The 13,871-nt window shown below is 41.5% G+C and overlaps 1 protein-coding gene across 21 annotated transcripts in view; it reads right to left on the bottom strand.

The window, feature by feature from the left end:
* inpp4b (inositol polyphosphate-4-phosphatase type II B) overlaps positions 1–13,871 on the bottom strand; it is a 172,717-nt gene that overhangs the window by 88,889 nt on the left and 69,957 nt on the right. For 19 of the 21 annotated variants that reach the window (XM_061678747.1, XM_061678748.1, XM_061678749.1 and 16 more), the window contains one exon: positions 1,305–1,384. In XM_061678747.1, coding sequence (XP_061534731.1) covers positions 1,305–1,384 — 80 coding nt within the window. Of the gene's footprint in view, positions 1–1,304; positions 1,385–3,263; positions 3,272–9,065; positions 9,360–13,871 lie in introns of those variants that run through there. The other 2 variants (XM_061678756.1, XM_061678759.1) reach the window with 2 other exon arrangements.

Genomic DNA, 13,871 nt, shown 5'->3' with positions numbered 1-13,871 from the left:
TCGGTAATTGACCTCAAATACCACTGTCTGACATTGATTCGCCAGACAAAGAAATAATACTCCCGTAAAAACAATCAATATGATTTATACTGAGATATTTTCTTAACATTTTAGACCACTTGCTAATGATGAATAACTGTTTTGCAATGTTTTTAGGATAATTTCATTACTTCTCCCACTCCAGACGGAGCTGAATATGTGACATTTACTGTCAGAGGCAGCGACAACACTGCTAACCACTCAATACAAAGTAATGCTTCAAAACTACAACAACAATATATACAGTACGGTATGAATATTTTCTTGAAGCTATTAAAAAGAAAGACTTCTGTGCCATGTCTCCGCAGGACTTCGTTACGCGATCCATGGCAATATGCAAATAAGGGCAAGCCGCTTTATATCGTCGTTTGTACGAGAGATGCAATTATATGCCATGTTCCTGCTATCCCTAGCAGGAAATGAAAAGCGTAACAAAAGAGAGAAGATTGCCAAAGGGGGCGTTCTTTTCCCCACTGCACGTGGTGGCACAATACAAATGGGAGTGAAATCTTATCAGTTGACAGATTAATGCAAAAACATCCACAGTCCTCCATGGAGCACTCCAACTAAAAAAAGCCATTAGGCATTATGCATACTTAATTACACTGTTGCTCTTAGAGTTCCGTTGTCTTAACAGTCACCATGGTAACCTCTGTCAACTTCTCATTTTTCGATGGAGCTTTTAGCCGTGACTGCTCGTCCTCGGCGGTCGGAAGTGATGGTTCGCCGGATTCAGGGCCACGCTAGAATTTTCAGTGGCTGTTATTTGAAAGGAGCTATTTACTGAAATTCACAGACCAGTCATGGAAAAGTGGAACCATGTGGTGAAGCAGAAATGGCATCATTGCCTCTATCTATCTATCTATCTCTTGCTTTCTTTCTTTCTTTCTTTAAATTGCTATGCCCAATAAACCTTCTTATGCAAACCAAACGAGCCTCCGTTTGCCTTGTGCAACTCATCTTTGCTACAATAGCAATGCACAGTGGCCTGAAGAATTAACTTTAAGCTGATTACGGTACATGTCTGGAAATAGTAACGTGTTAGAATACTTGTTTCTCTAAAAACATGTCATATTAGAGTAATGTGTTATTGGAATCACTGGTGACAAGATAGTAACCTAGAAACTTTGCAGGTCAGCCTATGTCCTGTAGTCCTGCAGAAAACGTGGCTTCCCACTACTACAGTAACACAAAAACTCTACTTGACGATGTTTCTGATGTTAACACATTTTATGGATAAATAAAAGCGAGAAAGCGGTGCCTACCTGAGATTCAAGGACAATCGTTCATCTTTGGCCCGAAGCAGATCGGCCACCGAAAATGTGGCACTGCCCAGGAAGCTGCCCTGTGTAAACAAGACAAAAAAATAAATAAAAATGTACATCACATCTTTTGGATCAACCCTGAACATTCATTTTCTCTGCAATGTTCTGACTTGCTCGGACACAGACAACCCGCGAGCGTGATCCCAACATATTACAATTGGGTCAAGAAAAGAGACAGGAGGCTGAGCCCATCAATAACCAAGTGAGCAGAGACATATTTGGAGGAAGTTGAAAAACGAAACACTCGACCGTATAGAAGCCTTGCCTTAACCGTGCCAAGGACACTGAGCCGTAATTAACAGCCGATAAAAGGTGAATAAAAAAAACATTGTAATTAAAACATGGCAGCCTGTTCCACGAGCTTTGGTAAGAAATGACTGTCTTCTATTCAGCAAGGCCTCTCCAAACACCTTCGATTGTGCAATTTGGCTAATTCTGGCTAACAATTACACCAATTACAAATACGCCATTGTTGAGTTTTTCCAATTAATTAACGCTAAAGCTCCATCTTCCCAGGCCAATTAACAAGAAATGAATTGCCAATTAATTGACTTGTTGCGCCATCCATCTATCCTCAGCAACAGGAAGTCATTAAATCTTGAACCATGAACAGCAGCTGTATGGTGGTATGGTGGAACTTTACCCTGAAACTAAAAACTTGTGAGAGCTCCATCGCTGAATATATATAATTGGAACTATTTAGGGTGGCACGGTGGACGACTGGTTAGCACATCTGCCTCACAGTTTGCATGTTCTCCCTGTGCCTGCGTGGGTTTTCTCTGGGTACTCTGGTTTCCTCCCACATCCCAAAAACAGGCAGGGTAGGTTAATTGAGGACTCTAAATTGCCCATAGATGTGAATGTGAGTGCGAATGGTTGTTTGTTTATATGTGCCCTGCGATTGGCTGGCAACCAGTTAAAGGTGTACCCCGCCTCTCGCCCGAAGATAGCTGGTATAGGCTCCAGCACGCCCGCGAACCTAGTGAGGATAAGCGGAACGGAAGATGAATGAATGAATGGAACTTTAGTTCCAGGAAATTCAAGTGCCAGAACTAAAAGATCCCATAGTTATTCTCAGGGCATTGATTCGATCGCAGACAGAACAGTCCAGTTGCGATCGATTCATGACCGAGATGAATGAGAATATTCACAGACATATCCCATAAGCAAAAATACAGCTTATTCCACAACTAAATAGTACTACAGTACTATAAAACTATCTCAACAAACCAACTAGCCAACAAGCTAACTAACTAGTCAGCTGACAATAAGCCAACTAACAAACTACATAGCCATGCAACTATTCACTTAGTCAACCAACTAACTAACTAACTAAACAACTAGCTTAAAAGCTCACTAAATACCTAGCTAGCTAAAAAATTGCTACACATCTACCTAACTCGATCGCCATTAAGTCAACTAGTTAATTAACTAACAGCCTCAGTAAACACGCATCTAACGGACAACTAGCCATCGGGCTAACTAGCTTTTTCGTGTCTACTCATGGTAGACAAGGGGTGCCAAATTTTATCCTGTTATGTGAAATGGGATTTGGGGGCACAATTTTCTAAACAAAAGAAGTTGGTATTAGAGTATAGAAATCCGTCATAATAGCAATTTATTGGCCCATTGCATTGCACGCTCTAATAATAGCAAAGAACATGTAACTATACTGCACATGTAGATCACGAGGTGATTAATGGCACCCGTTACCCAATGTAGTTATACAAGTTTCCATTACATTGCTCAGATTTGTCGCAAAACTCATTTGTTATTACTTCGTCCCTGTGCGGTTTTAAGGGTTAGGGTTAGAATCGGGCTTCCTTCCTTTGACTAAATGGTCTCTCTTTTCCTCAGCAATCGTGCATCAGATAAAAAAAGGGCGTCCTGCTTACTGACCTTTTCTTTCAATCATTTCCTCCTTGAGCTTTTTCCTGCTCCCCTCACCAAATCCACACGCTTGCTTAAGGCCAAAAAGTGTTCGCACATAAAGAAAGAGGGGACAAAAAGGTCAGTCAATAAATGTGAAAAATAAACACAATGAGAGCACCTAAGGTTTAGCATCATACCTGCCATGTATTAAACTTCTCAACTAATTAGCTACGTAACAAACTAGCCAATAGCTAGCTAACTAACCATGTAGCCACTTAGCCAACTAACAAGCCATTCCATGAGACATTCAACTAGCCAATTGGCAATCTAAAGTAACAAAATAACTATTCATTTAGCCATCCAGCTAACTAAGTATTCAGTTAGTAAACATCCTAACTATCTAGTTAAGTAAAGAAAAATAGCCACTTAGCTAACTTAACTATCAAACTAAATAGTTATTTAGCCATCTAGCTAACTAACAAGCAACTTAGTAAACTTGTCAACACTCTAAATAACAAACGAACCACCAACCAACTAAATAAATAAACAAATAAATAGCCACAGAGTCCACAAGCTTACCAAGTAGCTAGCAAACTAGCCATGTTTTCAACAAGCTGGCTAAGTTAAATAAAATAACAGTGCCAACTATAGCTTAAGCTATTTAAAAAAAAACTATTTAGTCAACTAGATAAATAACAAACTCTTCATTTCCCCAACTAAACTAATTCACCAAGTAAATAACTAAGAATAGAAAACCACTGAGACCAACTAACATACTAAACTGATTACTACATTTTTATTACCATTTAGTTAAGGAGTCAACTCGCCAGCTGAGTAAAACTTGAGCCAATGAGACAACGAAATGGCTAGGTATTATACAAACTAGCACTCCCTAACCAAGTTTGGAAACCAACAATGTGAAGCCACTGAATCAACTAGCGAATTAAATAGCTAGCTCACTTCATAAATGTGCTAGCTATTTATTGAACAAAAAAAAAAACCCTACTAAATAAGAAAAGTTCTATTCTATTGTATTATTCTATTCTTAAAAAAAAAAAAAAAAAAAAAAAAAAAAAAAACAATGAGAAGACTTGAGTTTTGCCACACTGTGGTCATGACGGGTGCTACATGGTGATCCTAAACAGGAATTTGAGAGCGCCTCTCTTCTGGAGACAGGTCCCAATGCGAGCCCCACCCAGCCCATGAGGCCATTACATGGGCACATTACAGCCCACTGTAACCATTACTTACAAGTCCATCTTTGGAAATCCATTCGGCGGCATCTTTTTATGGCCGTTCACCGTGAATGCTTTAAAAGTAATGAAGCTCCGGAGACCGTCCCTCGCAGGGGAGATCAAAGCGGGAAATGAGGAGGTAGATACGGCGCGAGAGGAGGAGCAAAAGTGAGCACAGAGGAAGGCAAATGGCGCTCCAGTGCAGGATCAAGGAAGATTTCATTATGATGCTCCCGAGCTCTGCTCCCGATCCATCTTTTTACCTGCGTCTGTATGGCAGACGCGCAAACTCATCGCATTGACTCCTTTTGGAAAATGAAAGAAAATACGCAACCATTGCTTAACCAATGTAAGGAGCAAAGAAAACAACAACTTGTAAAGGACTATACAATGCTAACAAAGAGAAAAATTGTGACATGTTGTTGCACTCCGGCCCTATAAGTGGCAGTAATATTTTTAGCTAAAACAAACAAAATTTACTGTCAGATAAAAAATACAAACTCACGAACGAACCAACTAACTGTGTATCCAACTAATTAACCAACCAAAACAAATGAAAATGTAACCTCTTGCCTCTGGTGGAGATAACTCTGGACCAAAATGTACAAATGAATGAAAACTACATGGTTAGATCATCAATAAGCCTTTTAAAGGCCGATGCTTCTGTCTTGCTATCACTTGGCAGAGGTTAACACTCTGAAGCTATTGATTCCACATGACACAAACACGCGCACATGCACACGCACACACACACCCGAACACACACTAAAAATATCCGTCCATCATCCCTTTCCACCTCGTCTGCCTTCTTGCGGGAGGACAAGCGTTCACACTGGGCCAGCACATGACTTGATACAACATCAGAGGCAGCATGTGATTCTTATTTATGAATTATGAGCACATTCATACCAGGAAGTGACAGCAGCGTTGTCTGCACTAGTAAAGCGCTCCTTCCTTCACAGCAGACAAGGCCGAGCTGGCTTGTCCTCATTAAGTCGTTAGAGATGTGGTGAAAATGCCCGTTTACTCTAACGAATAAATGTTTGGATGGCGCAGATTAAAAATTAACTACCGTATTTTCACGACCATAAGGCGCACTTTTAGGGTTAGGGCTGTGGTTAGGGTTTAGGGTTAGTAGGTTAGGGTGGCAAATAAAGATGATTCTGATTCTGATTAAAAGTCTTCAATTTTCTCCAAAATGGACGGGGCGCCTTATAGTGCTGCTGCGCGCCTTATGTGTGCACAGAGTTCCAAAATCTGTAAATGTTCATTCATCTTCCGTTCCGCTTATCCTCACTAGGGTCGCGGGCATTGCTGTGTGACTTTGATGGGTGCTCCGCTTGACTGACTGCGAGCATTTCCTGCCGACACGCTGCTTATTTAGAGGAAGGCGGACGTTACTGAGGACAGGATAAGGGGAAGGGTGCACGTGACAGAGGATGCGAAAGACACGCCCTCAGTAGGTATATAGTTCCGGTATGTGCATCGGTTTGGCTAAGGACCCCCGAAAATGGCACCTATGAAGAGACACGCTTACGAAGCACAGTTTAAACTGCAAGCTATTAGTTACGCGGCGGAACATGGGAATCGAGCAGCCGCGAGAGAATTCAAGATCAACGAATCCATGGTTCGCAAGTGGAGGAAGCAGGAAAACGAGCTTTGCCAATTCAAGAAGACGAAGCTGAGTTTCTGCGGAAACAAACTGCGGTCAAGACAGCCTCCACTCGTAAAGTAGCAGTCAAGCCAGCCGCCCCTAATTTTGTTCATACTAGGCATTACGGTAATAAGTCGCCAACTCGCGCCGAAAGCCACCTTCAAAATAAAAGCCTCCCAATAATACAGACATCAATGCTCTTCGGTTAAGGAATGCAACCAGCAAGGTTAATTTGAATCTTGAGATGGATTTAAAAAAAAAAATTTGTTTATTTGATATCTTATGAAAAATAAATGGTAACTGGACTGCACTTATATAGCGCTTTATCTACACCATCACACTGCCCAAAGCGCTTTACAAAGCCTCACATTCACACACACATTCATAAACCAATGGGCGACTGCTGCCATGCAGGGCACTGCCAGGCGCATTGGGAGCAAATAAGTGCAGTCCATTTACCATTTACTTTTCCTAAGATATCAAAAAAACAATTTTTTTTAATGTAGCTCAAGATTCAAATTAACTTTGCTGGTTGCATTCCTTAACCGAAGAGCACTGACGTCCATATTATTGGGAAGCTTTTATTTTGAGGGTGCGAGTTGGCGACCTATTACCGTGATGCCTAGTATGAACAAAATTAGGGGCGGCTGGCTTGATTGCTACTTTACTAGTGGAGCCTGGCTTTACCGCAGTGGAAACAAGGCAAGGTGGCCCGAATTGGAAGACCAACTCGAGCAATGGATTAATGAGCAAAGAACAGCCGGGAGAAGCGTCCCTACAGTCACCATTCGACTGAGGGCAATAACTCTGAGCTTGCCATCATTCCGGGAGGCTTAACGAACCGCTGGACATCTGTGGAAACAGGGCGTTCAAAGTGAAGTGCGCGGCGTGGGAGGCATGGATGACAGATGGCGAACACAGCTTTACTAAGACTAGGAGGCAGCGCCGGGCGAGTTACGCCACAATTTGTGACTGGATTGTGTCTGCTTGCACTGCTGTTCGAGCTTTCGTAAAACCCGGCATCATTTCCGAGGAGCCGCCCGGCAACGAGACTGACTCCGACAATGATGAGAGGGAACCTGGCGTGTTTGATGGAGAACTTGCCCCGCTGTTCATTTCGGATACAGAACATGAGGACTTTGATGGATTTGTGGATGAGGATTGATCAAAAAAATAAAGTGAGTACATTGTTAAATACTTCAATAAAGTACAAACGAACTCAGTTTTGCTCCCGCTGCCTTTTTAAAAACATTGTTTTAGCGTGCATGCATACTACTGTAGGATTTAAGCTAGCGTATGTTTTACCATGCCGGCGCCCAATAATACGGTGCGCCTTATGGGTTAAATACAGAACTAGGCCCTGTAGCTGAGACTGCGCCTTTTAATACGGTGCGCCTTATGGTCGTAAAAATACGGTAATGTGACAGCGGAGAGGACGAAAACTGTTAACAACAGCTCAGTGTTAATGTATTGCCATTTGATGTTTTTAATGTTGTTAAAACTGTAGTTGTAACAAAAGGATTAGTCTTGAAATCTATGTGCTGTACGAGGTTACCTTAAAATACGTTTAATATGGTTGTTTGTTTGTATGTGCCCTGCGATTGGCTGGCAACCAGTTCAGGGTGTACCCCGCCTCCTGCCCGATGACAGCTGGGATAGGCTCCAGCACGCCCGCGACCCTTGTGAGGATAAGCGGCTCAGAAAATGGATGGATGGACGTTCTGGGACCACGCTTGTAACTCAAAACATTCATATCTCAAATAAGCATGCCCCACTGAAATGAATGGAAATGCCAATAGTCCTTTGGAGGCTCCCAAAAAATCCCCTACAAACATTTGTATAGTGTGTTATTTAATAAGGAAAATAACACTATGATATTGCACTTTATAAAAACATAACATTATTGAACAGAATGTAAAGAAACTGTGCATTGTGATTCAATTCTTTGCAGCTCCTTCTGCTGTGTGCGACTTGGCCACCGGGTGGCACAATAATGCAGTTACGCAGACACCAACGAAGAAGGGTTTTACCACTAATGTAACTGGTGTTTTGCATTGTTTGTTAGCATTAAGCTAGGCTGACTTTTCCATAAGCCAAATCTATGCGTTTGTTTTAAATGCAGACCCTGTCTTTCTCTTGGTTTTGTATTTAGGTTGACAGTAAACCTTTTTTGCACAAGTGAAGCAGTCGAATCTGGCTTAGTTAGCTTACTTAATCGGGCAGGGTTCTGGAATAGGTTTTCCTGAGTGGCAGACTTTCGGCCACTACTTTTGCCGCGATTCCAAATTTGAATCGTAGGTGAACACCATCGAAACGTTGCAGATTTAACGGCCAATCAAAAATGCCATGTTTTACAACCAAAATATACATTTCCGGATATGAAGTGAGATCCAGCCAGCTGCCGCCAAGCTATTCATTCTCATAACATTACTTCTTTTATTGTGAAAAGATGCCTTTATTCTCCACAAAATAGTGGATTATATTGCCAAAAAAACCAAGCCTTTTGTTCTCAAAGAAAACGGTATTCAGGCAGGGATGTCAGATTTAGAACATATCTCATGTCTCATATCAGAGCTTTTAATTGGCCCAAAGCCAAATTAGGGAGGAGCAACTGACTTATTTGTTTTAATGGTCCAGGTCCCCATATATACGGTCTGCACTTTTTTCAAATAATACGACCCTAGTGAGGATAAGCGGTAAGGAAAATGGATGGATGGATGACAATTTATTGCACTCCGAGGATTCACAAACTCCAGTTTGAGAACCACTGGACCAAAATCATAACTTGAAGCAACACCAAGAGCATGGAAACAGGAGTGCAGAACCTTCTGTGCAGGGAGGATATAGTAAAAGATTGTTCATTTTCCACATTAAACTACACGCATACAATCAAAACAATAAAGACGGTCCCAGACATAGTAACTGAGCAAGAAAACTTACAGTGATGTTGCACACAAGCCCAGCTGCAGCCACCAAGCCAGAAGACCATATACAATGAAAGAAGCGGTCACAAGAAAGACAGGGAAAGGCAAAGATTCACTGCTCCCTTTTTCTTATTTATAATAATAATAAGATCCCGGATTTATAATTCCTATGCCCTGCGGTCCTCCTCAGATAGAAGTCCACATGTCGAGCTCTTGGCAGCAGCAACAGGCAAAAAAGAGACGCTCACCGCAGACGCATCTGCTGTGACTGAACGCTGAGGGATGACAGAGCGAGAGAGCAAGAGGGGGGAGGGGCGAGCAATGGTGGGACGGCGAGAGGGAGGGATGAAGCAAGGAAGAGATGGACAGGAAGGAAGGAAGGAAGGAAGGATGGCTTAGAGACAGAGACAGAGAGAGAGAAGGACAGAGCAAGTGAAGCGCTTGTGACTCACACGGCCGACAGGAAAACCATCGCCTGCTACGCCTGCATGGTGTGTGCGAGTGTGTGTGTGTGTGTGTGTGTGTATGCGTGTATATTTGTGTAACATTAAGACTTTGTGGAGTTTCACACAATAGAGGGCCACCGATCACTAAGTCAGGATTGGCTCCTGTTCAAGTGCCTAAATCGTTATCTATTTACATGTGACCCATATTGCTGTGTTTACACTTGCTGTCCACTTGTAAACAACTAAAGAAGGTACTCGATTCACGACGGTCCCGACATACGGTTGTTACTAGAGCGTAGGGCGGCGGTGATCGATTATTTGGTGTTAAGTTCTCTAGTGTGGTTGATTGATTGATTCGTCAGCAAAGTTGTTAAGGTGACGGGGGTGATCAGTTGTTCAGCAAAGTAGTCAACAAGGGAGGGTGATTGGCCGATCGATCCTTCGGTAAAGGAGTCAACAGAGGGTGTTGGTGCTCGAACATTTGGCAAAGGGGTTGACGGATGGGAGACATAGTTTGGAGAAAAGTTTGGAAAGGGGAGAGGTTCAGTGCCAAGTTGGTGTGTGGTCCGGGTGATCGGTTGTTCTGTGAAATTGTAGACTAGATCATATGTGTCAAACTGGTGGCCCGGGGGCCAGATTCAGCCCGCCACATCATTTTATGTGACCCGCCAAAGGAAATCATGTGCGTCGACTTAATGTTCTTGCTAAAATATCAAAATTGTCTTCCTTTTGAATAACATTGGAAGGATTTCTTCTTATTATTTTTTTTTAACCAAGCACCCTTTTGAAGTAAATTGCGTAATAGTTGAACAGTTTTTTTTTTTTACTGGCTTCTGATTTCAAAACTAGTTATCCCACAATTTGTTGTTTATATGTAATAATATGAGACGATCATGCACTTATGTGGGTTCACAGTCAAAACGGCCCTCGGAGGGAAAACCATAACTACGATGTGGCCCATCACAAAAATGAGTTTGACACCCCTGGACTAGATGATCATGGTGATCAATTATTTGGCAAGACGTCAACAGTGGTGGGGGGTGATCCGTTGTGTAGCCAAGTTGTCAATGGCAGTTTTTGGTGAGCGTCGGGAAGGGTGGTGATCAATTGTTCAGTGCAAATTTGCATTCTTCTGGCCAAGTTGTCGTCTGGGGATTGTGGTAATAGATTGTCAATAAGTTGTCGAGATGCAGTGGTAGTGATCGTTTGTTTGGTGGGGAGTGGGCGGGGTGGAGGGGGGGGGGGGATCAGTTGTTTGTTGAAGATGTCTAGAGTGGCTCATTGATTGTAAATGTTGGTGAAGTTGGTGATTGGGGGTTACTCCCTTTATGGAACAAAAGGGACAGAGGAATATGTCAGGAAAAACAGTTTGATGGAAACACGCTGACAAAATTACTTTTAAAAAAAAAAAAAAAAAAAAAAAAAAAAAAAAAAAAGCAACATCACCATTCACCACAGCACCATTTTCTGGATCCGGTGGTAAAATCACCACCGCACAAGAGCCTTGATGAATCACTTTAAAGTACAACAAGCACAGCGGGCCACAGACACAAAAACATCACAATCAGTGACACCGAGTTCGTCTTTACCCCACCTGCGCTGGCATGTTGGATTAGCGAGTAATTCTGTCAGAACAAAGGACGCGGTGCACAGGCCCTTATCACCCCAAGCAGGTACACAGGCAAACACAACCAGACATTGAAACACATTTGCACACCCGCTTAGCAGAACCTAACATTTTGAACCACACTCAAGCCGCCTTCATCGCCATGCATGGGCACTGATGACCTGCATGCCGAGAGGATGAAAACCAAAATCTCCCACAATGGAGTCAATGTGCTCTTATTGACCATGACAATGAGATACTCAAGTATTCTTTGATGTGCAAATCCCCGCCTCTGAATGCCGACATACGCAAAGAATTAGTTCAAACCTACTTAACAGGAGCAGTGCTTTTTAAACAGGAGGAGGACTCAGTAGAGCGCAGACCTCCACCAAGGCCCTAGACACCCACCTATTATTATTGATGTTCAGGCAATATACACTGATAAAATGCTAATATTTTCCCCTATGAGAACTTCATAACCACAAAAAGATTGTAGAGAAGCGTTCATATTTTTCACACTTTTTTCTTGTGCCATGGTTGCCTAAATAGTTAGCTAACATTTTTGCACGACGAGAGGTGCTTTGACAAAATAAAAGCAGCCTAGAACCATTAGTTTTAGGATGGTCTATCCTCCAATATCATTGTTCAAAATGTAAGCCTTTAGACTTTTGAAATTTCAAATGCTAACATTAGACCTGACTTAAGAAAATTCATATAGAAGAGAATCATTCCTTTTCCAGTCTATCAACTGCCACATTGTCTAAAATGTTAGCTTTTTGTCTTTTAAAATGCTTTCTCGCTCAACAACAACAACAAAAAACAAACAAACAAATAAAAATAACACTGGGAAGCTTTTGTTTTCAAGTTGTGGAGATAATGTGAGGTGAATGCTGCATCAAAGGTTAAAAAAAATGGATTGACATTTTATATTTTAGACTATAGACTATAAGAGATGCTTTCATAAAATAAAAACCATTCATCGTTTGGTTGCAAAGCTAATAGTGAGGTAAATCCTTCGTCAAAGGTTCACAAAGTTTACATTTTTACACTGTCTATCCTCCACCGCCACTGTCTAAAAGGTAGCCTGCAATTTTGTCCTGATTTGTAAATGTTGACATTCACTAAGCGCAACGATTAGGGGTGGAACGGTTCACAAAATCCACAGTTCGGTTTGTAACTTGGTTTTCTGGTCAAGGTTTTTGGTTTGCTTCGGTATACGTTGACATTTTGAGAGTTTGAGGTTAAATATAGGTGACATTTTGGCTGCAAGAAAGGAGACATTACTAGTTCCAACATGCTTTTCATTTATGTTGCAAAGAAAGCTATCAATACTAGCAAAAACAAAGCGTGAGTCTGCAAAACGGAGCTTTTAATCGCCTGTTCTGAGGTAATGCACTGGGCAGTCACAGTCAGAAAACTTTCAGTATTCTGTATGGAGTATAGCCTGATGGACTTGTCACTGTAAAGCTATTTAAAAGCTGTGGGGAGTAAAAGTCTCCGCAAATGAGCTGACATTTTAGTCTTGCTGCCATTATACACAGCACGAGTCGCTTGCACACTGTCGCACTTTCGTCAACGACTTTCTACCGTCGTCATCGTAATGCAAAGTGATCCCATAGGCCTACAGCAGACCTGCATGTATAACGCTGCTGGCGCATCTTCTGGTGCAAGCGCTTTTTCACTCATCAGGCCTGCAAATGTTGTACCCTTAAAAAGGGAAATACAAATGGGAGAAGAATGAACACACGCTCTCGTTTTCACCCGTTTGTATTGACTGAGTACCTTCCTTCCTTCCTTCCTTCCAAAGCATTGCCAACAGATCACACAGAAGAGCTTATCAATACGTTTAGAGAAATATTCTTAGAAAAATAGTACCTTACGACATACACAGAGATCAGATGAAATTAATTGAGGTGAGAGATCCCTAATTTTAGATCGACTAGCTACTGTTTGTCTGTCACAACTAACAACAACGCATTTTTTTCCCCCCTCTCCACAACTGACCGCTTGCAACGCTGCTTTGCTTCCGCTGCTTTGCTTCCTTGTCTGCATTCAACGGTTGGCATCATCATAATAATCATAACAATCATAAAATGAGCTGCGCGTGCCGAACTGGACACATGCGGACCAAACCGATACAGTTGAACCCAACGGTTTGGATGTTTTTCAAAAACTGTTACACCCCTAGCATCTATGTATATTAAAATGAAAACAGCTGAAAACCATTTGTTTTAGGATCATGCAGTATCTCCTCCACCACCATTGTCTAAAATGTTAGCCTTTGGCTTTTGTCATTTAAAATGCTAATATTTCACACCACAGAAAGGTGAAAGGGTCACGCTACGAGTGATTTAATTCAGGCTTTTTAGGAATTTGTAACCTACACTCCCAGTTGCCTAAAACTATGACTATCTTGGCACATAGGCTTCCATATTACCCAATGGACCTTAGGACGTGGCGTTGCATAAAGGGTCAGGCATATGTGTGTGTGTGTGTATATATATATATATATATATATATATATATATATATATAGTTTTTAATATATATATATATTATATTAATATATATATATAGTTTTTGTCCCCCTTAATAAATGAAATCACCTTTAAAAAGAGCATTTTAAGTTCACTTGGGTTGTATTTGTCTGATATTTACATTTGTTTGATGATCTTAAACATTAAATTGGGGAAACTATTCAAAAATATAAGAATTTGAGAAGGGGGGCAAAACTGTATATATATATATATATTTTTTTTTTTTTACCTTT

Source organism: Phycodurus eques, chromosome 6 (assembly GCF_024500275.1).
Source record: "Phycodurus eques isolate BA_2022a chromosome 6, UOR_Pequ_1.1, whole genome shotgun sequence".
Classification (NCBI taxonomy): Eukaryota; Metazoa; Chordata; class Actinopteri; order Syngnathiformes; family Syngnathidae; genus Phycodurus; species Phycodurus eques.
The sequence above is the reverse complement of the archived record's forward strand: the minus strand, read 5'-3'. Positions and strand labels throughout refer to the sequence as shown.